The sequence below is a fragment of the Raphanus sativus genome, chromosome 1 (assembly GCF_000801105.2).
Source record: "Raphanus sativus cultivar WK10039 chromosome 1, ASM80110v3, whole genome shotgun sequence".
Taxonomy (NCBI): Eukaryota; Viridiplantae; Streptophyta; class Magnoliopsida; order Brassicales; family Brassicaceae; genus Raphanus; species Raphanus sativus.
Genome location: NC_079511.1, coordinates 670,751 through 692,280, shown reverse-complemented (window position 1 = coordinate 692,280; position 21,530 = coordinate 670,751). Strand labels below are relative to the sequence as shown.

Genomic DNA, 21,530 nt, shown 5'->3' with positions numbered 1-21,530 from the left:
TATATACGGTTTGATGAGTAATGTTGTTCATTTTTTTTTTTTTGAACACTGTTGTTAATTTTATTAACCAACGCAGGAGGACGGTAGTCTCGGCTCTAAAGTCAAAACTTAAACTCGTTTCAGTTTTACGTGCGCCATTTGGTTTGTTTCGTGATGAACTAGTGAGAAATTCCTTGTAAATTTTGTTGGCATGAAGATGTATGTTGGTTTGCTATGGGCATCAGTCCTATGTAGCAAGCAATTGTCCTTTTGGGTCGGTTACCGTCTGAGTCGTATGTGAACTCACCAAAAGAGATGTTGAAAAGTAACTCTCTTGCTTGGTGTTTCACAATGACAATCTCACTACTCTCTTTGGATCCTTGGATTAACATTTTTCACATTTGTATGGGATTAACTTATGATGCCTACTGACATTTTATATTTTTGTAAATTTTTGTTACTAGCCAGTTTGGCTTTGCGTTATAAGAACATTATGAATTCCAAGCGTTAAAAAAGTAGGACTGGATAAATAAATCGAATCTATAAATTCGTACTAAATCTGATCCGGTAAAAATGAATTTGAACCAATCCGAACCCGGCATAAATACTGAATGGATCTTCTTTTATGGTATCTTGGATTGTGAGTATTATCCGAACCGTACCTAAATCTAAATGGATATCCAATAGAACCCAAAACATTCAAAACCTCGAAAAAATCTTGTATCAAATATGATCTCTATTCTTAATATGTGTTCAAAATACATTAAGATATATTGAACATCGATATTACTTATCTATTACATTAAAGTTGATGGTTCTATTACATGAAGTTTGATGGGTAAATGTGACTGTTAAATTTTGAAATATTTAGATTTAGATTTTATTTTCATTAAACAATATTTCTAATTTCATGAGAACTTGATTTTCACTTTATACTTTCATTTATTTAGTTTTCTTTTTCATCAATAATATATTTCTTTTTCGTCTGGTTTTGAAGGATCATGGATGATGTATCTTTCTTATTATAAAATCGATTTACTTATGTTTTGATTACAAAAGTATAAATTAGGTATTTGAAATCCGATAAAAACTAATTTTATTTATGTTTTGGTTATAAAATAGATATAAATTAGATATTTTATAATCGAAGAATCAATTGTGATATGAATCCGAAAGTATATTGGATTTGTACCAGTTCTTTGAAAATTCACTAAGCTCGATCTGAACCCGATAGAATCTGAACTGGTTGCGAAACGAATTTTCAAATAATCCGAATGAAACTGGTTTTGATAAACCTGAAAAACCGAAATCCGATTGAATAAAGCCGAAATCCGATTATCCCTAATGCCGAGGCCTAAAAAAAAGTCGCATGTTTCGGCGAACCTTCGATATGCAACGCTAAATCATAAGAAAATAAATTTTGTATATTAACAAGTGGTCGCTATTTAATGTAATTTAACCAGCCTCTCTAAGCTCTCTTATATATATAAGAGTAATAATGTATTGGTAGTATATAACTCAAGTACACTTATCTTCAAATTAATTTAACGATCATCATCATCCTATGAATTGTTCCACTTAACTAGAATAAATAACACTATACTTCGCGTGTTGAACGATTAGCTGAATTATCTTCTCCGGCTTTAATTGTATCCTACTCCGTATGTATAGTATAATTTGCTTAATTTGCTACGAACTTTCTTATAAGAGCTAGTTCAGTCAATAAACAACGATTTTAATAATGAAACGAAGCATTTGGTTGAAACTGTGGTTTGGTTTATAAATATAGATATAATAGATGTCGTCCTCGAGTGTTCGACTCAGCTAGTGTTTCTGATTGTTCCAACGTGATCTCATCAACTCTTGTGTAATGGACTTATCACTTCTGAACTTCTAGCATTTTATTTAGTTGTTGACCAATACATTAGTCCTCTTATATCAGTTTGTTTATTTAACATTCGGCAAACACATATCTGACTTCCGCCTTATTGGTTGAAACAACAACAAATATCTGACTGATTACAAACTGTTAATGTGAAGACGATAAAAATATTGGCCGTTTGATAATCTGAGATACATGATTTCCTCTAGTTATGTTTTAATTTTATAGACCTTTTTATTTCTTTCTGTACTCAACTCCTTGCTAAAAGAATCGCACCTCAGAATTTGTTTTTTTCTATATAAACTTTGTGAGTATGAATTAGGTCATGAGGCTGTGTTCCAAAAAAAAGAAAAAAGAATCAAGTCATGAGGCTTGCCTACTTGAATTAACGTAATAATATATGGAATTATCCCCCTATATTAAAAATATTGACACTGAGTCATTGGCGTTAAGTAGATAATCATGAAGTTGCAGTTAATAAATTTAATTTATATGCTATCCGGGCGAGAAACTTTTTGTATTGTACCACAAAGTATATACGGAAATACAAACTTTGTGTAAAACAACTGTTGGTCAAACCGGTCCAGTCAAATTAATAAGAAGCATGGAAAAGTCAAATCAAAATACAATTTCCCGTGATGTGAGTATACATGGCGAGTCTATATGCTAGTTATATAAGTTTTTGATAGTGTATTATATTATTGTTTTTCTTTCCCAATTTTTTTCTTGAAAGCTAAATTTTTCTTTTATAAGTTCCCGTAATTCTTTTCCTAATTTTTCTCTTATATATTCACATCAAACATAGAAGAACAGAAAAACGTACATGTGTTTTGTTCATTAAAATTTTCTTTAACGTAAATTCTAAAGTCTAAACCTTCAATGGTCGTTAGTTCTTTGATGAAGGACCAATTTGATGAAAGAAAATAGGCACACAAATTTTAACTAGTAAAATAAAAGATATAAAACCGAAATGTTTTTTTTTTTTTGCTAAAAATAAAACCGAAATGTTATTTATCAGCAAAACTGCACAGTCGAGAACTAGGGTCAGTCCTTATTTTTCTAAATGTGAACTTTGTTCTGCTCGACCTAATGAACTAGTGCATGCATTGAATAACTACAATTTAATTATTCTTGAACTTTAAAATTAAAAATATAATAATATCTAAAACAAAAAAAAATAGATGCCATTATAGAATTACGTAGATGGTGAAAAGCTACAAGACAAACATGCCTCAAAACTTGACACTGCCCTTTATATTTATTACGTTCCTAATTACAATGCTACATATATGAAGTAGGAGCCACTAGCCAGACCTGTATTCTACTATTCTCTATTGAAATAAATTTTACAGATAATTTTTTTTTGGGGCAAAAATTTACAGATAATATATAAGAAACGGATTTATGACTTGAATAACATAAATATTGGGAAAAAAATCTGAACCAGAATATTTTGATTGGTTGAAGCATTCTGATTGGATTTTTTCCTTATATAGCCAATAAATTTTTGGTATTAGTTAAGGGTATGGTTTCTTGAGATAAAAAATGGTAAAACGTTGTGTTAATTAGGTGGCCATTTTGATGCATGAACTAAGCGATTATGATCGAATATTTTATATGTGCTAATATGGACTGTAAGTCTCTAACTACATAAGTAAATATTTCATATTGGAATATCAATGACGCAATTGAGACGAGAGTAACGAGAGAAGAACGTCCAGATCCTGAGCAACTGAGCAAGCAAAGCATCGTCTTCCGTTTGTCACTAATGACGAAGTATATAGTATGCTTTATTGTTATATAAATAATTTAATTCACTGTTAACGACTTAAAGCCTAAAAATGCTACTTAGAACATAAATTTATGGCTTATATAGCATTGATAGACGAATCAAATTGGAGAATATAATAATCTTACTGGCGAAAAGAATACCCACGCCATGTAGAAACAACAACATGCCTTCTGCTGTAAACGACTCCCCGGAAACTTCCAAATAGCTTGAACCTAATTCACTTATTGTAGTACATGCAAAACATAATTAATTAAAAAGTAAAAATAATAGTTTAAGATTCGTTTCCCGTAAAATAAAGGTTTGACAGTCATCAATTCAAAAGCCTTGCTTGAACGAGGACATTAATATTGTCAATGTAGATTAATTTATACATCCTATTTAGTTTATCATGTCTATAAGGGTTTTAAATCTTTTAGAGTATGGATCGTTTCATTATAAACCTGTGGGCATAGAGATTAACACTGCGTCAAATGTATATTTTTGGATTGGAAGTACAACATGTTTTGAGCTTGTTTGGAGATGGTATTTGCGGACAGAGATGGCAAGATCATCCTCGTGAGAGAATCTAGACAGTAGATTAGTAGATTATTCATTTTAACTCAAACCGTTGTATCCAAAACCTCTTAAACATGAGAAAATACATGGATATGAAAAATGTGGAATATTTTGTATACTGTGAAAAAATCAAATGTCGCATACAATTATCAAAAATTCAATGTTTACAATTAATGAAGTTGGTAGGATACCTAAAAAGTGATGCAAAATTAAATTGCAAATATTTTGTTTCCTAACAGGTCATCCTCAGTTTACCCAACCACTCTTCTGACTAATTTCTCTTGCCTTCTTTACTTCGCATTTCAATAATACACAATCGCCTAAATATATATGACCGTATGTATACTTTCATATATTTTTCAATCTTGACAGATCTCGTATATAACATTTTAAAGATATTAGATTTGAAGTTCAAAGTTATAGAATTTGAATATAATAATTACATAATAACAGTTACCATTTACCATATGTGAATTCAAATTCAAAATAAAACGCCTTAGAAAAGATGAAATACACTTTCATTTTTTTAAAAGAAACTAGTCGAATCTAAGAAAACTATCTATTGAAGTCATTTGACAAAAAAAATATGGATTAATTGTCTAGAATCCATGTAGCATAAGAAAAGAATATAGAACTCGTAATGAGAAAACACTGTAAATTTGCACTAAGTAAAAAAAATAAACAACTGAGTGCTGTTAAAATTCGTTAAATTATAAAAATTGGCTTATTTTGCAAGTAAATTATAAAAAAATTATAATCATGAAAATGTTATGCTAGCTATTCCATGAATTAGTTATACTAACCATGATGAAATTATCCTCTCTCTTTTTGATATTATCTTTTGCCAAATAAGGATATTTCCAATCTCATTTTATTTTCATTATAAAATAGAGTTTAATGTAAAATTGATTCAATGGTATTTTATTTTTTACTCTATAATAAAGTGAATATAATTTTACTCCAAATATAGAATAATTTGTTTATTATTTGTTTATCACTCTATTTTTGTATTTTATTAGTGAATTAATCTCTACCTCTATTATAAAATTACTTTATTTTAAAGTAGAAAATAGAATAAACCTCTAAAAGTGTGACGTTTATTCAAAAAGAAAATACATGCATTAACTGTTTTGATATTAAAATATTTCTTTTTAAAAGCTAGCTAGGGTTTAGGAATGACGAGTTGTGTCTTATTAAAAGCCCTTCTTCTCCTCCGCCACTCATCATTCTCTCATCATAACACCATCATCACCATTCACCCACCTCTTCTCTCCTCTTTCTCTCTAGAACAACAAGTGAGAATCTGCTAAAATATTGTGATTATTATCATGAGAATAAAGCTATTTCAGTTGAGGGGAATGTTGTCTGGATCGAGGATATTATATATACGCAGATACGTATATATATTAATGCAAGCAATTGATCATATATGTATATAGAGTATTCTCGGACCAGGCTTCATCCCCCCTAACATGTTATTGCCTCTGATCACCAGGTTTTATTAACTCTTCGCTTATTACTTGTTTTTACAACCAACAACCAAGTATTAAGCTCAATAATGTCTACGAATCTTTCATGCATCGTTCTTAAAGAGTAGATTACAAATTTTCGAATTCTTTTTCGTTCTTCATTTTTACGTTTGGTTTGGAGCTTTATATCATTTTTTAAAATATTTATTTTGAATTAAGGGGTTCAACACGGGGATAGCTTAAAATCATTTTCATGTGTTTTAAAGTAAAAGTTTTGTTCTTATTTTGAGAATTAAAGAATATACGCTTGAAGATCTAAGTTAGACCGCTGTTTTTTTTTCTTTCTGTATAGTTTCCTTTGTTGACATTTTTTTTTAGTATTGCATCCGGCTACTATTTATCAGGGTTGAGCAGCAGCCTTCTCTGGTAGTATTATTCAGATCCAACCTACTTCTGTAAGAGCCCAGACGTCAATCAACCACATATGCAACGGCTTTATTCGGAGCGGAATTGAACATACAGAACTTTGTATATCCTTGGACTCGTATCCTTGATCACCACCCGCCCACCACCATATGCAAATTTTTTTTCCTGTGGATATATGAGAAATACAAGAAATAAAAAGAAAAAAAGAAACAAAGTAGTTTCGAGAAAACTTTTGGGTATTGATATTATTTTCTCACAAATTCCATTCATAGATCGATGTTTTCCAACTTTACTAATCGATATTTGGATAAATTCAAACTGATAATAACAAAACATCCAAAAAGGCAACGAAGGCAAGGCATACGGGCCTTAAAATACAAGAACGAATCTATAGTTGGGCTGAAAGAGTCTTTGCGATGTCCTCTAGGCTCTAGGCTCTATCTTACATGGATAGATAGAGCCTACACGGTGTTATACTCTAGCTTTTCTTTTTATTATCATCTGAAATTTTATTTTAAACATTCGAAGATCTTTTTTTTTTTTGATTAAAAAAAAAACATTCGAAGATCCAGAGTTAATTACAACACATCAACCGTCCATGGATAGATCACAAAAGAACAAGATTACCAAAAGCCTTTAGGACACGATTCATGGACGTATACATGGACTTAGTTCAAGAAATTCAGTTTTCAACACGTTATCCTCTAGGCTCTATGTACAAAAGAATTCAAAAGAATTCAAGACAAATTTCACGATGTGGACATTTTTTTCTAAAATAACACCTTGCAAGAACGAAAGAGAGTTTTAAATAGAAAAGAAAGTTTTGATAAAAAAAAAATAGAAAAGAAAGTGAATTTTCTCTTTTACAGTTGACCAAATCTGTTCTCTCGAATTGAGAATCATCCATTTTCTTACCATACATCGCATTTAAAATTCTGCCATATTTATTTTATACTATATAAAAAAGGAGAATCAATTTAGCCAAAAAAGAGAAGATAATCAAATAACATTAACCGAGTGGATAACCCAATGTTGACCATCGGTTGTGACTTTTAACCGGTTAATCTCCGCGAACAAATTAACAGCTCTCCTCACTCCTCTGTTATCAGCAGCCGTGAAGTAATCGTGACCGAATAAAATTCCACCGGGTCGAAGTAACCGGACCGCCCGGTTTATATCAGCCCAAGCCGAATTGAAATCGTGGCCCGCGTCTATCTCCACAAGATCCGCCGCTACACCCCACTCGCACAGCTTCTCCAGAGCCGAACCAGTAGAGAACGGAACCGGTAAAATCGAACCGGTTAAATCAGAGCTGACCACGTTTTGCATAAACTGGTACAAAAGCAAGACATCGCCGTTCACCAACGCCATGTCTTTAAACCGGTCTCGAAAACCGGGCCAGCCACGAAAATCGTCAACGCACAGAATCTGAGTCTCCTCGAGTCCAAGGCGGCGCGTGAGGTTCGCCATGTGAATCGCCGAGGCACCGAGAAAGCTTCCAACTTCCACGATCGTCCTAGGTCTGACCTGGCGGATTAGATTCTCGAAGACGGCTCCGTACGATCCCCAGCCTTTGATCCGTTTTGACCGGAGATATTTCCCGGCGTGCGGCGGTGGGAAGTCGACGTACGGTGAAGTTCCGTTGAAGATCTTGTCGATGACCGTTTGACGGATTGATTCCGGCGGAACAAGGTCGCCGCAGCGAGTGGTTACTCGGAAGTTGTCAACTAGGCAACTGCGAGGTTTTGTCGACTTGACGGTCTTAAACACTGTTGTTGATGGTGGTGGTGGTGGTGGCACGTGTAAAGAAGGTTGATGGTTATAGTATGCGGTTAAGTAACCAAAGACATAAGTTAGTAGTAGTATGAAGATAAGGAGCGCCGTTTTGGTTTTCAAGAACTGGAGGACTTCATGTCTGTGAGGAAAACGCCGATCCTCCTTCATGTTCCAAGTCTTCTTTGAAAAGAATGAAGTATGTGAAAGTGAAGATCGTAAAGAGATGTTTCTAAATAGAGATTTGAAAGTCAACGATTAGTAGATGAGAATTTGGAATATAGATAATTGAATTAACACATGATTTTATCTGGATTATTGAAATCTAGTAAAGTCTGTGAAGCCAAGACGCCAACTAATTAGGTATTTTGACTTTACGTGTCTAGAAAGTTACGCATGATGCAGTCATTTACAATCAAAATATGCAGCTTTATCCTTATATACTAAAATTATAGGTCTGTTCCTTTTGCTAAACCGGTTTGGTCAAAGTTATTTAGAAGTAGAACAGGATATGGTGATTTCTCTTACCGTTAGTAGTGTCTTAAAAATACGAGCGGACGTCTGTAAATGTTAATGGATCAACAAGACAAACATCACGGGCCCCAAATAGATGTGCTCATTCTAGTCTTTTGCACATGCTAACGTGAACGATTCTTCTCGAAACTATGCCCCTTTTAGTAATTTTACAGATGCTTGTCCGAAACTATGCCCCTTTTAGTAATTTCAGAGACACTTGTCCGTTTTCAATAAAAGTTTCTAAAGATAAAGATGATAAGAGTTGAAAGATTTGATCATTCTCCACCGTTTAGTTCGAACACCAGCTAGTCAACTGTGTAAGCTTCACCGTCTCTAAATCGGCAAAAGGTAAACTCTCTGATGTAGTTGAATCGATTTGGTTTTGTGAGTTGCTTCCTCAGATACATCTCCAGAACTTCGGTTTTGTTTTTATTTGTTGTATGATAAGTGAAGCTTTGATTCCCCCATGAATCATTGAATATTCTCGGACGATCTTACTATCTTTTGACTTTCTTTACTGAGAGAGTTAGGTTACTGGTTGAATTAGTTTACATCTTCTTCTTCTTGTATAGTGTTTTTCTGTTAAAGAAGAAAATGGCAGCATCAACAGGAGGTAAAGCCAAGTACATAATCGGTGCTCTCATCGGCTCTTTCGGAATCTCATACCTCTTTGACAAACTTATCTCTGATAATAAGATCTTTGGAGGCAAGTTTTCTTCTTCTTCTTTAGACAGACTCTCATCATAACTTGGCTATTACCATCTTAATAAAATTTATGGTGATTCAACTTCAGGGAGTACTCCAGGAACAGTCTCCAACAAGGAATGGTGGAAGGCGACAGATGAGAAGTTCCAAGCTTGGCCAAGAACCGCTGGCCCTCCCGTCGTCATGAATCCCATCAGCCGTCAGAATTTCATCGTCAAGTCTCGTCCAGAATAAAAGGAAAGATCAATGCTTTCTTTGGGTTGTAAGCGTAAGATGAATGAGAATAATGATATGATGTTTCTAAACCAAACCGAACTTGTACTAAATAATGTCACAACACCGTTTGTGGAACCAAACTCCACTGTCTATATCATCTTCTGCTATAGAAAATAGATGCAAAAGCCGAAAGCACAAGTCCTAAAATATATATAAACGAAACAAAGCTTCTTTGGATCCTCCTTTCATTTGCCATCATCTTTCCCTTGTCCATCTCCTCCATCTTGCTTGCCACCTCTAAGCCCCACTGTCAACATATATATAGAAAAAATGAATACGAACAAATATCACAGGAAGCTAAACAAGCCATTCACTTCTACTTCTATATTCAAGACTGAGTTACTACTGCTTAGAAGATTACGCGTGTAGAGTAATTGTCATAAAAACAAAAAAGAAAAAAGAAGAGAGCTACCGTTTGCAGCACTTCCTCCGAGAGAGGTTTCTGGCAGTTGTTGTTGCATCTGATGCTGCATCCCAATGTTGTTGTTGATACCCATTGGAATGGGTCTAATCCCACCCATGTGTCCTTGCATAGCTTGTTGATGTAGCTGAAGCTGCTGTTGTTGTTGCGGATCATGAAGCTGGTGAGGGCTACCAAACTGCAAAGGACCTCTTGGAGGGAAAATACCGCCGGCGGGAGATGCTTGTTGTTGAGCCACCATCCCTGAAGCTTGTGGGTGTTGTTGCATAAAGTAGCTCGGCGGTTGCATCGAAGGATGTGGTGCTGCCGTCATCTAACAGAAAACCACACACAGTCGTAAGGAAATCCAAATATATATATAAATGTTCTGATTGATTTCAAACGACTTTTATAATCACAAAAAAAAAAAAAAAAACCTGAGAAGCCATAGCTGGTGCTGGTGCAGGTCCTGTTGTAGGTGGAGGAGGCTGAGCATCAGCAATAGCAGCGAGGTACATTAAGTTCTTCTGGAGAAGAGCTTGGTACCTCAAAGTATATAACAATTACAATTCTCATTTTCCGTTAAATATTCAAGAGATGGATAATACCAAAAGGGGAGAGAGAGAGACTTACTGTGCACATTCTGCAAGTTTCCCCAGATTCTGGTTCTCCATGATTGCCATTATCAGCTTTTTGTTCTCATCAAGGTACTGAAATTTTAAAGCAGTTGCAAGTATTAAAACAATCACCAAAAACACTCAATGTCCAAAACATGATTCTAAAAAGTCCAATTAAACAAAATTAAAGCAGGAGCATCACCCTAAGAACAGACCCTTAACTCTTTGTATCATATAAACAGAACAGTTCAATGTCATCATCATAGACGCAGAGTGAATACACTTTCACTCACACTTTGAGATTCCTATCTGAGTTTAAAAAAAAAGTTAACGAAGCTAAGACATTTTTCACACAAATAAAATCATAAGAACACATATGGTTATGTAACGCAATAAGAGATAAATAGAGAGTGAAGAAAGAAGAGTACGTTTTGGATCTGCTCTGTGGTGATGTTAGCTGACGCAATCGAAGGAACCATCGTCGGAAACATTTGCGGTGACTGCTGCATCTTCTTTTACTCGCCGAACAAACCCTTAACCCTACCTTTTCTTCGAGATTCTTACCAAACACAGAGCCTTGAGAGAGATTTCGATAGACCCCTCGCACGCGCAAACGAAATGATTGCAATGGATTCCGACCAATATTTATAGATTATCCTTCCCCTTTGATTCGTCTCCTCCGATTTTATTCCCAAAACTATGTCTTTTATATTTAAAAGGCCCAACCTAATACAGTATTAGAAGGCCCATTAGGTGTCGAATAAGTTAGCATTGCGATGCTTTGGGCTAATCGGGAATGTCCAGCCCAATTACCCCGTTCGTTCAGTTTAATTTTGCCATATTTTTCATACAAGAGGAGAAAACTTAAATTTTTTCATACAAAATAATTTATTCGTATCTTTTTTTTTCTTAAACACAAAGAGTTTATTCGTATAATATAATTCATAGGCAAACGAAAACTGTACAATCAACAAACATACAAAACTAAATAAAAACTAAATTTGGATTTGAAGAAGTTCAATTTGATAACCAAATCTGATTGCTTTCATGTGATGGCGACCTGATATTATTGTACCCGACTGAGAAAAAAAAAAACTTATAACAGACTCAATTATTGAAGGAGTGGTTCACTCTGCATTATTTTCTTTTTTTTATTCGTGAAATGTTTTTCTGAAAAAAATATTGTATCATTATTTGGTATTGCCATAACTCATTTAGCTCGCTGTCTGCCACAGTTTTCTGCGTTTTTGGCTGTATTCTAATATCAAGAAAAAAACAGATGAATTTATAAGAGGAAATAAATAAAAGAAAGAAAAGTTTTTGTTGTATAAGAACATAGATATAAAAACATTATCACATTCTGTGTCATCTGAGTTTATCAGGAAGGATTTATGTGGGGTTCACAATTACCTCTACTCACATGGAAATATCAACTATTTCAATCATCCGTCTTTCTTAGCATACTTTTTTATAGAGATCAAATCTATAAGACTATAACAGTTACATAAATGACTACAAATTAAAAAAAAAAAACTTGTTGTGGTAATCATATATTTTAAAAGATAAGAGTCAAGGATTGATTTCTAATTTTGATTTGAACATAAACAGAAAAAAAAAAATCATTCATCTACCTTAGCTGTCACTTTCGTTAGAAATACCTTCCAACTTCAGACTATTCAAAGTATATATGTACTAATGACAAAAAAAAAGAGAAGAAGATTGACCACACGATCTTATGTAATAAAATCCACCTCACAAAAAAGCATTTTAAGTTGTTAAATTTTAAACTCATAAAACCATATCCACATATTTAAGAAAACCCAAGTTCCATATAATCCAAATTCTAAACCTCAAAACTAAATTCCGAGTTTTTATAAATTATTACCAGAAAAAAAAAATCTCAATGTAACGTACGTACAATCCAAACACGGGAAGGACGCGGAACAGAAACTAATGTGTTACCGTCAAGTGGGACCCAGATCACACGCGTGAATCCCACTCTCCCTATTACAACTCTCGCTCGTCCGCTTCGTTATATTCCCACCATCTATCCATCCATCCATCCACTGGAAAGAGAGACAGAGAGAGAGGATCATAACTATTGAGTTATTTGAGTTTTGTCTAATTTTGTTATTTGTGATATTTTCTTGATCTTCGTTTAAGAGAGTAGTAAAATGAACGGGAGTAGAAAGAGGACGACGCCGGCGAGCAGGACGAGAGTGGGGAACTACGAGATGGGACGAACTCTAGGCGAAGGTAGCTTCGCTAAGGTCAAATACGCAAGGAACACCGTCACTGGAGATATAGCTGCTATTAAAATCCTCGACCGAGATAAGGTTCTACGTCACAAAATGGTTGAGCAGGTTCGTACGTAAACGTAATCTTACCTAGCAATAGTTTGGGTTCGTGATTAGGGGACCCACATGTCCGAGGAAGGTGTTATTAGATGATTCCTTTTAGGTTAATGATTAGTTAAACTTGAAAAAAAAAACATTCCAGATAACACGGATTAGAATTTAGTAATTTACACGAATCTTCTGCTTGTATGGGTTTGAAGTGAGATCATGAAATCTGTTGTAGTACGTACACACTGATCACGACAATGATTGAATTAGAGCAGCTTCCTTTATTTTGAAAGTGGTTATGAGCATGATCTTGATGATATATAATGAGCATGCGTCTCACTTTTTTTTCTTTGTGGGTGCAGCTTAAAAGAGAAATATCGACAATGAAACTGATTAAACATCCAAATGTGGTTGAAATCATTGAGGTGAGAAGCAAATCTCTTTTTTAATCTTTTCAAACATAACTGTGTGTGTACTAATAAGTATCGAGACTTAGCGTGTTAAAAAACCTCTAATATGTGATGTTTGGTGTGGGCAGGTTATGGCGAGCAAAACGAAGATCTATATAGTTCTTGAGCTTGTCAATGGAGGTGAACTCTTTGATAAAATCGTAAGCATATCTATTAATCCCCATACTATTTCGCTCTTACTTACTCTTTCAATGTGTTTGATCAAATCTAACGGCTTCACTTGAGAGTTTCTTTGATCATGTTCTCAGTTTTCCTCTGTTTTTAATAACGTCATTCTTGGATATGAATCATAAAATAGGCTCAACAAGGGAGACTTAAGGAGGATGAAGCTAGGAAATATGTTCAGCAGCTAATCAATGCCGTTGATTACTGCCACAGTCGAGGGGTCTACCACAGAGATCTCAAGGTCCTTTTTTTCTCAAAATGTGCTCTTTTTTTATATGATGATATTCATCATGTTCAAACTTCTCAACCTATATATGTTGCTTGACTTGTTGCAGCCTGAAAATCTTCTCCTTGATTCAAATGGGGTTTTAAAAGTTTCTGATTTTGGGTTAAGCGCTTTCTCACTACAAATTCGGGTAAGTCATCTAGTTTATCAATTGGACAACATATCCACACATCTGAGAAAAAAAAAATCACACTCTTTTTTCCTCCCACCCACATACTGATTGTCGAAAGCACTACGCAACATTTTCTTGAATGCAGGAAGATGGTTTGCTTCACACAGCTTGTGGAACGCCCAACTATGTTGCTCCTGAGGTACGTACTGAAAAGTTTCAGCACTAAAAAAGGCAATACATATCAAGTGTTCCAAGGAATCTAATGACCGACCGATGCAAGATTTTAATATTTTATTAACTGCTAATTCGTTTTAGAAAATGTAGTATATCTATGATGTTCATCAATTATATTACACTAATTTCTACTGCGTATATTTTGGGTGTTTGCGGGCAGGTTCTGTCGGACAAAGGCTATGACGGTGCAGCAGCAGATGTATGGTCATGTGGTGTTATTCTATTTGTTCTCATGGCTGGTTACTTGCCCTTTGATGAGCCAAATCTCATGACATTATACAAACGTGTACGTGTAACAAGCTTATCTTTCATCTGCTTGTTACTATTTCTAAGCACTTTTCTAATCTCATCTTTGGTGTTCAACTTCAGATATGCAAGGCTGAATTCAACTGCCCACCATGGTTCTCGCCAGGTGCCAAGAGTGTCATTAAGCGTATTCTTGATCCCAGCCCTATAACCGTAAGCGGCTAAAACTCTTAATTAGATTTGATTTGTGAACATGACCAAAACGGTCTAAACTGTTTCAAGATCTTTACAAACACTGTTTTCTTTAACTGCAGAGAATAAGTATCGCAGAGTTACTAGAAGATGAATGGTTCAAGCAAGGGTACAAGCCGCCATCTTTTGAGCAAGATGATGAGGACATAACCATTGATGATGTTGATGCTGCTTTCAGTAACTCCAAGGTAAAAGAACCGCCGTTTCTCAGTTCTCCATCTGATTCCATTAGTTATGTACCGGTATATACCTTATCTCGGTTAAAGTAAACCAGTATATTTTACCAACTAATAATTACTCTTTCGTGCTCTGCTTCTATAGGAATGTCTTGTGACAGAGAAGAAGGAGAAACCTGAATCTATGAACGCTTTTGAACTTATCTCTAGCTCAAGCGAGTTCAGTCTTGAGAACTTGTTCGAGAAGCAAGCCGTATGAACCCTTTTTCCTACTTACTATTTGTTAATGGTAAGTCTAAAATCATGTACAGGTTTGTCTAATTGACTTGGTTGTGTAATTTGCAGCAACTTGTGAAAAAAGAGACCCGGTTTACTTCAAACAGACCTGCGAGCGAAATAATGTCCAAGATGGAAGAAACCGCAAAGCCATTAGGTTTCAATGTCCGTAAAGACAAGTACAAGGTCTGTTTTATATTCTTGGTTTTGTTTGTGTTAGTCAATGTATGTCTTTATGGCTTCGTTAAAGATTGTTAAATAAATTCGCAGATAAAAATGAAAGGAGACAAAAGTGGTCGTAAAGGCCAGCTCTCAGTTGCTACAGAGGTATGACTTTTAACAAAAAACAGAGATGAACACTCTGGTTGAGTTTGGTTATGCATGGGTTTATTTGGTTATTTGGTGTAACAGGTGTTTGAAGTGGCACCATCATTGCATGTGGTAGAGCTTAGGAAAACCGGCGGTGATACCCTCGAGTTTCACAAGGTGTGTATTCGGTCCATGGACCGGTTCGCATCTTTAACTGGTTTGGTTTTCTAATTGGGTTTGTAAATTAATCTGTTTTGCAGTTCTACAAAACCTTCTCATCTGGATTAAAGGATGTAGTCTGGAATACTGACGGAGCAGCTCAAGAACATAAAGTTTAATAAGTTCATTAGCAATTTTTCTATTTAAAAGCAAATTAAACTAAATGAAGAAAGAAAGAAAGAGCATTGAACAAGTTGAAACTTTTAAATGAACCTTCAAAGATGGTAGATAACTAAAACATTGTCAAACTTAATGGTTCCTCAAAACTCGGTGTGGCTTCCTTTGAGTCAACTCAATTTGTCAAACCCCAATAAATCTAAACTATTAGAAGGGAAGTACAAATAATGCTTACCCCTAAATTTTTCATAATATTTACCAACATATACCATTGACGTTAAAATACTGTTGTTTAATGTATTCAATAACCTATGAAAATTAGAAAATCTTAAGTTTTCAGCGTCTGTTTCCAAATGAATTATCAAGCTGAATATATTGTACTTCTTTCTCTTATCTCTGACGTATCTTTTAGAGAGAGGGTGATTTCCGGTTCACCGGAATTCTCTCCGGTAACTAATGTTTTTTTGTTTTATGTGTAAAATAAAACTGATCTTCTCTTTCTCTCTAAATTGGTTGGTTCTTTTGTTGTGTTTTCGATTGAAATAAATCTCTTTGTTCTCAATTGGACAAATAAGTTTTGATCTTCTAAATATCGATGTTTTGTTTTCAATCCAAAACAGAGCAAAATCAGTCAATAGATACATTCCAACGTACCTTTTCATAACTGTACTAAACCAATTCAATATCACAAATTGGGTTTACTAAAAAAAATTGCCAAAATCTGTAAATATTTTTGAATGTTCTTTTGTTTATTTTTTCTTAAATTTCATTGTTACTGTCTAAATATTGTATTTGCTTGGATAAAACTCTATAAAAAAATAAAAAAAATTGTGGTGCTCCCGAAGAGTCCATAAATCATGTGTTTTTTGAGTGTCCACATCAGGTATGTGCTCTTTCACGGATTCCATCAAATCCAGTGTTTTTCCCCTATCAATCCTTTTTTACCAATATTGATTATTTATTTTGGAGAATTGATCCAAAACCGGAAAATCATCAATTTGTGTGGATTCTATGTTACATTTGGAAAGAAAGGAATCTAAAGGTTTTTAGTAATCTGGATGTTGATCCGAGAGATACACTAAGATTGGCGGAAAAAGAATCAGCTTTATTGATTGCAGCACATGATACGACTACACAACGTCAAGTACAACAAGTGGCTAGTAGCAATACCGAATCAAGACATGGGAGATGGTGTTTTACTGATGGCTCATGGAAAGACAAAGATAAAACTTCAGGACAAGGTTGGTATAGTACTTTAGAAGGTTTTGATAATTTAATGGGAGCAAAGAATGTTAGAGCGAGCCTTTCCCCTCTTCATGCTGAAGTGGAGGCGTTGATATGGGCAATGGAATGTATGAAGAAATTACGTCAGTACAGGGTCACGTTTGCAACAGATTGTTCCCAATTGGTGAAGATGGTTTCGGAACCAGAGGAATAGCCATCTTTTGCAAGTTATTTGGAAGATATAAAGACCCTTCAAGACGTTCTCATCAACTCAAAGATAATTGATGTACCACGAACGCAGAATCTACAGGCGGATAAACTAGCACGAGGTGCCAGGATACAACCGTCTTTTGTTGTTCACATTGATGCGGAATTACCGGCCTGGCTTTCCGAGTCTAGATGAGAGTTTTTGTTCCCGCTGATGACAAAAAAAAAAAAACTCTATAAAATTATAACTTTAAAATATACTTCTAATCACAATATTTATAGTATAAATTAATAATACATACACAATTCTACTTACTCTAACAAGTAAAATGAATGAAAGTACAATAAAAGAAAAATACAATTTCATAGTTTATAAACAAATGCTAAACAAAAACAAGATACACCAATATCAAAATTATAATAATCTATGAATTAGTAACATGAATATTTTTACGTAAAAAACATGTAATTATAAAGAACAAACATATGTGCGCGCGAAGGTTAAAGGCTAGTAAATGGATCGTTTCGAAAGACTTGGGAATTTCACTACTTGAAACATATCGTAATCAAATATTTACATGAATTAATATTTTGTTTTGTTCACAGAAATAACATTTATGTACCAATAATTTACACTATCGATAATTTTAAAAAATGGTTTGCTTATATGGTTAGTGGTACACCGAAGGGCACTGTAGTGTGCATATATTATCGTACAGCTAACAAGGCAACACTAACAAGCCTGTTCCACTTGTTCTATGTATTCGATACCGTTTATTAATGTTGCAACCATCTAATTGCTAGTCCAATTTTTCGCTTTGTATGTAGGAAGATACTAGTAATATATAAATTTTGTATTTATTTATACATTGATGGCGAACTGGTTTCTAGTTAGTTGGTATTAGGCCGACCAATATTAACTGTTCTTCTAAGTTCTACACATGGGCACTAGTCCATTTATTATCATCATTGTTTCATTTAATCTACTCATTAAAGTACTTTGATATTACAATTGAGTAGCTTTGTGTACGAAATAGCAAAAATACTGGAACATTTATTGATTTATGAGTGATTGGATATCAAATGGCTAATATTCGAATCCAAATAGATATATGAAGATAACCGAACATATGTATATTTATTCTTATATATCTAGTTTACGTTTTCTATTTTATTTAAAATATTTATATTGATATTACACATATTTTAAGATCATATAATACACATATAATTACGGAGAAAATGATTTGATACTCACTTAAAATGTATGTCAAGCTTTTTATTTCATATATTAACAAAAGTTATATCCAACTTCTAAAACCAATAGCCAAATTAATGTTTATTTATTTTTGAAATGTTAACTTCAAATCATTAAATCTATTAAAAATAAAAAGATCAGTTGTTCGAAAGTTAAATTTCTATATACAAGAAACTTAAACAATGAATTTTTCTTTCTTCAAAATCTAAATATCCGAACCCGACTGAAATAACCGAATCGGACTAAAAATAATGAACCTGATCCGAAATAAAAAAATATCCGAACAGGTTCTATACCCTTATACCGAAATACCTAAAAATCTGAAATACCGACCCAAACCCAAACGAGTTTTCGAACACTCACCCATACATAAACTTGTTTTCTATTACGAAATACCTTTATTTACTCATTCCGTTCCACAAATATAAATATTTCTCAATTAATAATCTATTGCGTAGTTTATTGCGTAGTTTTTTTTGGTACAAACTACGAATTAAGTAGTTTAATCTATGTTTTCGGTTCTTTTAATAAGACTAGCTAGTTAAGGTAACATAAATAGGTTTGTACTTGATACACTTGTAAAATGTTGTAACTTGAAATAATTTCAAAATACATATTAAACAATGTTTTTGACAAATATTAAACAATGTTAAATAATAAAATATTCAAAGTTATCAATATTGGCTAAAAGAATTCATAAGTTAAGTTTGTTAACACCCATAATGCAACGTAATTAGCTCCTATGAATTATTTCAGCTTTAAAACTACTTATCCAAAGACTAGATTCCGAATGGTAACAACAAATTGAGTGGCGCGTGACAAACCGATTGGTTAGTGCGGTGTGGTTTAATTGCGGTTTGTATTCGAAAATTATGTTGTAGGACAAGTGCGCTTCGTCTAAAAACGGTTTAAAAGATATGTGAATGGTAACAATGGATTGAGCAGTATGGAATAAGCGGATTAGATATTGCGGTTCGGTTTAACTGCGGTTTGTATAAGAGAAATTTAATATGCTATAACTGAGATTTATATCCAATTATTTAATTTTTTAAAAATTATAATTGGCCCAGTTGTGTTTAAAAAAGTTAAATTAAATATCTGAAAGTATTTTATTTAATTTATAAAAGTTATAAATTAAGATATCAGTAATACTAATATAATTTAAGAAACTATTTTATTTTATTTATAGAAATCCTTTATATACATGAAAAACTTTTTTTTTTTTTTTTTCTGAAAAACATATTTAACTATTCCATGTGTTTCAATGTAGATGATGTTTTAGATGACTATTCTTGTTTCACAATAGAAAATGTTTTAACATATAGATAACTTTAATTTTATCGAAAGCTGTGTAGCTAAAAATGTTTTTACTATTTTATTTATAATTAGATAAATTATTTTAAATTATATTTTCAATATTTTTAAGTGGTAAAATTCTTAATATGTATACAAAGAGTCAAGATTTCATGTATTATGAAACGGATGGAATATTATTAAAAAAAAATGTTTCAGAGTATAACTAGTTTTCTGAATATTCAGATAAATTTGCTGTATAATGTGTTAATTTAAACAATTTTAAAAATAATTTATTATCAACTAAAACATATTCTATATCTGAAATATAAATTTATAGCCAATATTTTATTTTGTTTTTAAAATTATAATTGTGTTAGTTGTCTTTAAACAATACTATTAATTTAAGGCCTAACCCTCTGTCTGGTGTGTTTCATGTGGTCCGCAGTTCTCATTGGCCTAAACCTCTGTCTCTGCCCTTTAGTGTCCATTTATGACACTTTGGCAAAATCAAATACATAGTTTTATTTGATAAAAATATTCCAAAACTATAAATACAGTTCCACAATGCTGATCGACAAATATTGTTAGATTTCTAGTCACTTTAGTATTGTTAACATTAACATCCATTTTAAGTTCATACTATTTCAGCATTTTAATTCCAATATCAAAATTTACATTGGCGGACAAAATATTATTCGTTAATATAAATAATTTGTGGAATATCTATACTAAAGCAGAATCTCTATTAAAGCAGAATTTCTATTTTTAATTTATTTACAATGAAATGTCATTGTTTTTTATTTGAACTTTAACAAAAAAAATTGGCCAAAATAAATACAATGATTTTACGGTTTAGGAAAAAGAAAGATTTATCAAAATATTTCCTCCTCTTTCGTATAGTAGGAATATGTCATCAATTAATATGACACCAAAATATGGAAACCTACAAAAAAACAGAACCCAAACAAGCTATTTTGGACCCGTTGATAGTTTTTGTAACAAAGACCTAACTGATGTTTAAGATTTTTGTAAAACGATTTAAGTCAATGTAACAACAATCACCTTGATCTATAAAAGTATTAGACCTTTGGATTAAATGATAGATATATTAACTTCTATAAAAAATTAATATTTTACCTTTTCTTTCGAGATTTGTACTTTTTCTTTAGTGTCTTTGGGTCAAAATATTAGATAGTTTTTTTTTGTTTAAAACATAACAATTCTGTTTTTAAAGAGAAAACATATTTTGGTTGTTATCTCCTAGTCTATATTTGAGAAGTGATTTTGGCACATGTCATCTCCACAATCAATTTCACAAAAAAATGATGACATGGTTACTAAAATTGATGACATGGCTTATAATTAAATATGACATGGACAATAACATTTACTGCTGATATATATTTTTAGTAAACTTTATAAAATATGACAATAATTCATACATTACATTTAATGCTGATTTATATTTTGGTAAACTTTTAAAAATATGGTAATAACTCATAAATCATCCCTAAAATAAATATATTCAAATATGAATTATAAATTTCGAAATTTTATTTAATTTACTTTATAATATAAAATTTTTATTACTAAAATTTCAAACTTTTCTACATCTTTTAAAAAAGTAAATAAATTTTTAATCGTAATATCATTAGTTTCTTTTAGATATCTAAATTTTTTTAAATATGTGTTAGTTTTAGTCTCTATAATATTATTTGAGAAGTTAGTTTCCTATGTGTCGCGCTCACGTTAATTCTTATGATGGTTAATTATAATAGTACCCTTAATGAATCAAATATATCTATTTGTCATTATTAAAAAGAAAATTTTTCCTTTTATTTGGTTTCCTTCTCTAAATAACCTATATAATGAAAAAAAATTGTAAATTTTAAAAACGAAAAAATATCTTTTATATTAATGCGATTCATTAAAAGGAAACTTAACAAAA

At 32.7% G+C, this 21,530-nt stretch overlaps 4 protein-coding genes across 5 annotated transcripts; 2 read left to right on the top strand and 2 right to left on the bottom strand.

The window, feature by feature from the left end:
* Positions 1 to 6,893: 6,893 nt before the first annotated feature.
* LOC130507932 (uncharacterized) lies at positions 6,894 to 8,278 on the bottom strand. Its single transcript, XM_057002770.1, has one exon. It carries the CDS (start codon positions 8,045 to 8,047, stop codon positions 7,103 to 7,105), a length of 945 nt encoding a protein of 314 aa, XP_056858750.1. The 5' UTR covers positions 8,048 to 8,278; the 3' UTR covers positions 6,894 to 7,102.
* A 306-nt stretch (positions 8,279 to 8,584) lies between these two features.
* LOC108857348 (uncharacterized) lies at positions 8,585 to 9,465 on the top strand. 2 transcript variants are annotated; one of them, XM_057002775.1, is made up of 3 exons: positions 8,585 to 8,740; positions 8,965 to 9,102; positions 9,190 to 9,465. In XM_057002775.1, the coding sequence occupies exons 2-3, from the start codon at positions 8,987 to 8,989 to the stop codon at positions 9,329 to 9,331; spliced, it is 258 nt and encodes an 85-aa protein (XP_056858755.1). In that variant the 5' UTR covers positions 8,585 to 8,740; positions 8,965 to 8,986; the 3' UTR covers positions 9,332 to 9,465. The 2 variants fall into 2 exon arrangements, with proteins under 2 accessions (XP_056858755.1, XP_018486865.1); XM_018631363.2 differs by having other exon boundaries at positions 8,586 to 8,740; positions 8,965 to 9,098; positions 9,186 to 9,465.
* Positions 9,382 to 11,069, bottom strand: LOC130507933 (GRF1-interacting factor 2-like). The gene is made up of 5 exons (XM_057002772.1): positions 10,819 to 11,069; positions 10,407 to 10,483; positions 10,211 to 10,319; positions 9,786 to 10,107; positions 9,382 to 9,620 (listed from the first exon to the last, which is right to left on the bottom strand). Exons 1-5 carry the CDS (start codon positions 10,897 to 10,899, stop codon positions 9,559 to 9,561), a joined length of 651 nt encoding a protein of 216 aa, XP_056858752.1. The 5' UTR covers positions 10,900 to 11,069; the 3' UTR covers positions 9,382 to 9,558.
* Positions 11,070 to 12,430: 1,361 nt separating this feature from the next.
* LOC130507929 (CBL-interacting serine/threonine-protein kinase 9) lies at positions 12,431 to 15,673 on the top strand. The gene is made up of 14 exons (XM_057002765.1): positions 12,431 to 12,753; positions 13,098 to 13,160; positions 13,274 to 13,345; positions 13,504 to 13,611; positions 13,706 to 13,786; positions 13,914 to 13,967; positions 14,163 to 14,288; positions 14,372 to 14,461; positions 14,563 to 14,688; positions 14,822 to 14,929; positions 15,022 to 15,138; positions 15,223 to 15,279; positions 15,364 to 15,438; positions 15,522 to 15,673. The coding sequence occupies exons 1-14, from the start codon at positions 12,565 to 12,567 to the stop codon at positions 15,597 to 15,599; spliced, it is 1,344 nt and encodes a 447-aa protein (XP_056858745.1). The 5' UTR covers positions 12,431 to 12,564; the 3' UTR covers positions 15,600 to 15,673.
* Positions 15,674 to 21,530: the final 5,857 nt, after the last annotated feature.

Coding starts and splice junctions, on each gene's coding strand:
- LOC130507929 (XM_057002765.1), top strand. CDS start 12,565: ATGAACGGGAGTAGAAAGAGGACGACGCCGGCGAGCAGGACGAGAGTG. Junction 13,612..13,705: donor TCTACCACAGAGATCTCAAG/GTCCTTTTTTTC, acceptor GACTTGTTGCAG/CCTGAAAATCTTCTCCTTGA. Junction 14,930..15,021: donor ACTTGTTCGAGAAGCAAGCC/GTATGAACCCTT, acceptor TGTAATTTGCAG/CAACTTGTGAAAAAAGAGAC.
- LOC130507932 (XM_057002770.1), bottom strand. CDS start 8,047: ATGAAGGAGGATCGGCGTTTTCCTCACAGACATGAAGTCCTCCAGTTC.
- LOC130507933 (XM_057002772.1), bottom strand. CDS start 10,899: ATGCAGCAGTCACCGCAAATGTTTCCGACGATGGTTCCTTCGATTGCG. Junction 10,484..10,818: donor CCACAGAGCAGATCCAAAAC/GTACTCTTCTTT, acceptor TTAAAATTTCAG/TACCTTGATGAGAACAAAAA. Junction 10,108..10,210: donor CACCAGCTATGGCTTCTCAG/GTTTTTTTTTTT, acceptor GTTTTCTGTTAG/ATGACGGCAGCACCACATCC.
- LOC108857348 (XM_057002775.1), top strand. CDS start 8,987: ATGGCAGCATCAACAGGAGGTAAAGCCAAGTACATAATCGGTGCTCTC. Junction 9,103..9,189: donor AATAAGATCTTTGGAGGCAA/GTTTTCTTCTTC, acceptor AACTTCAGGGAG/TACTCCAGGAACAGTCTCCA.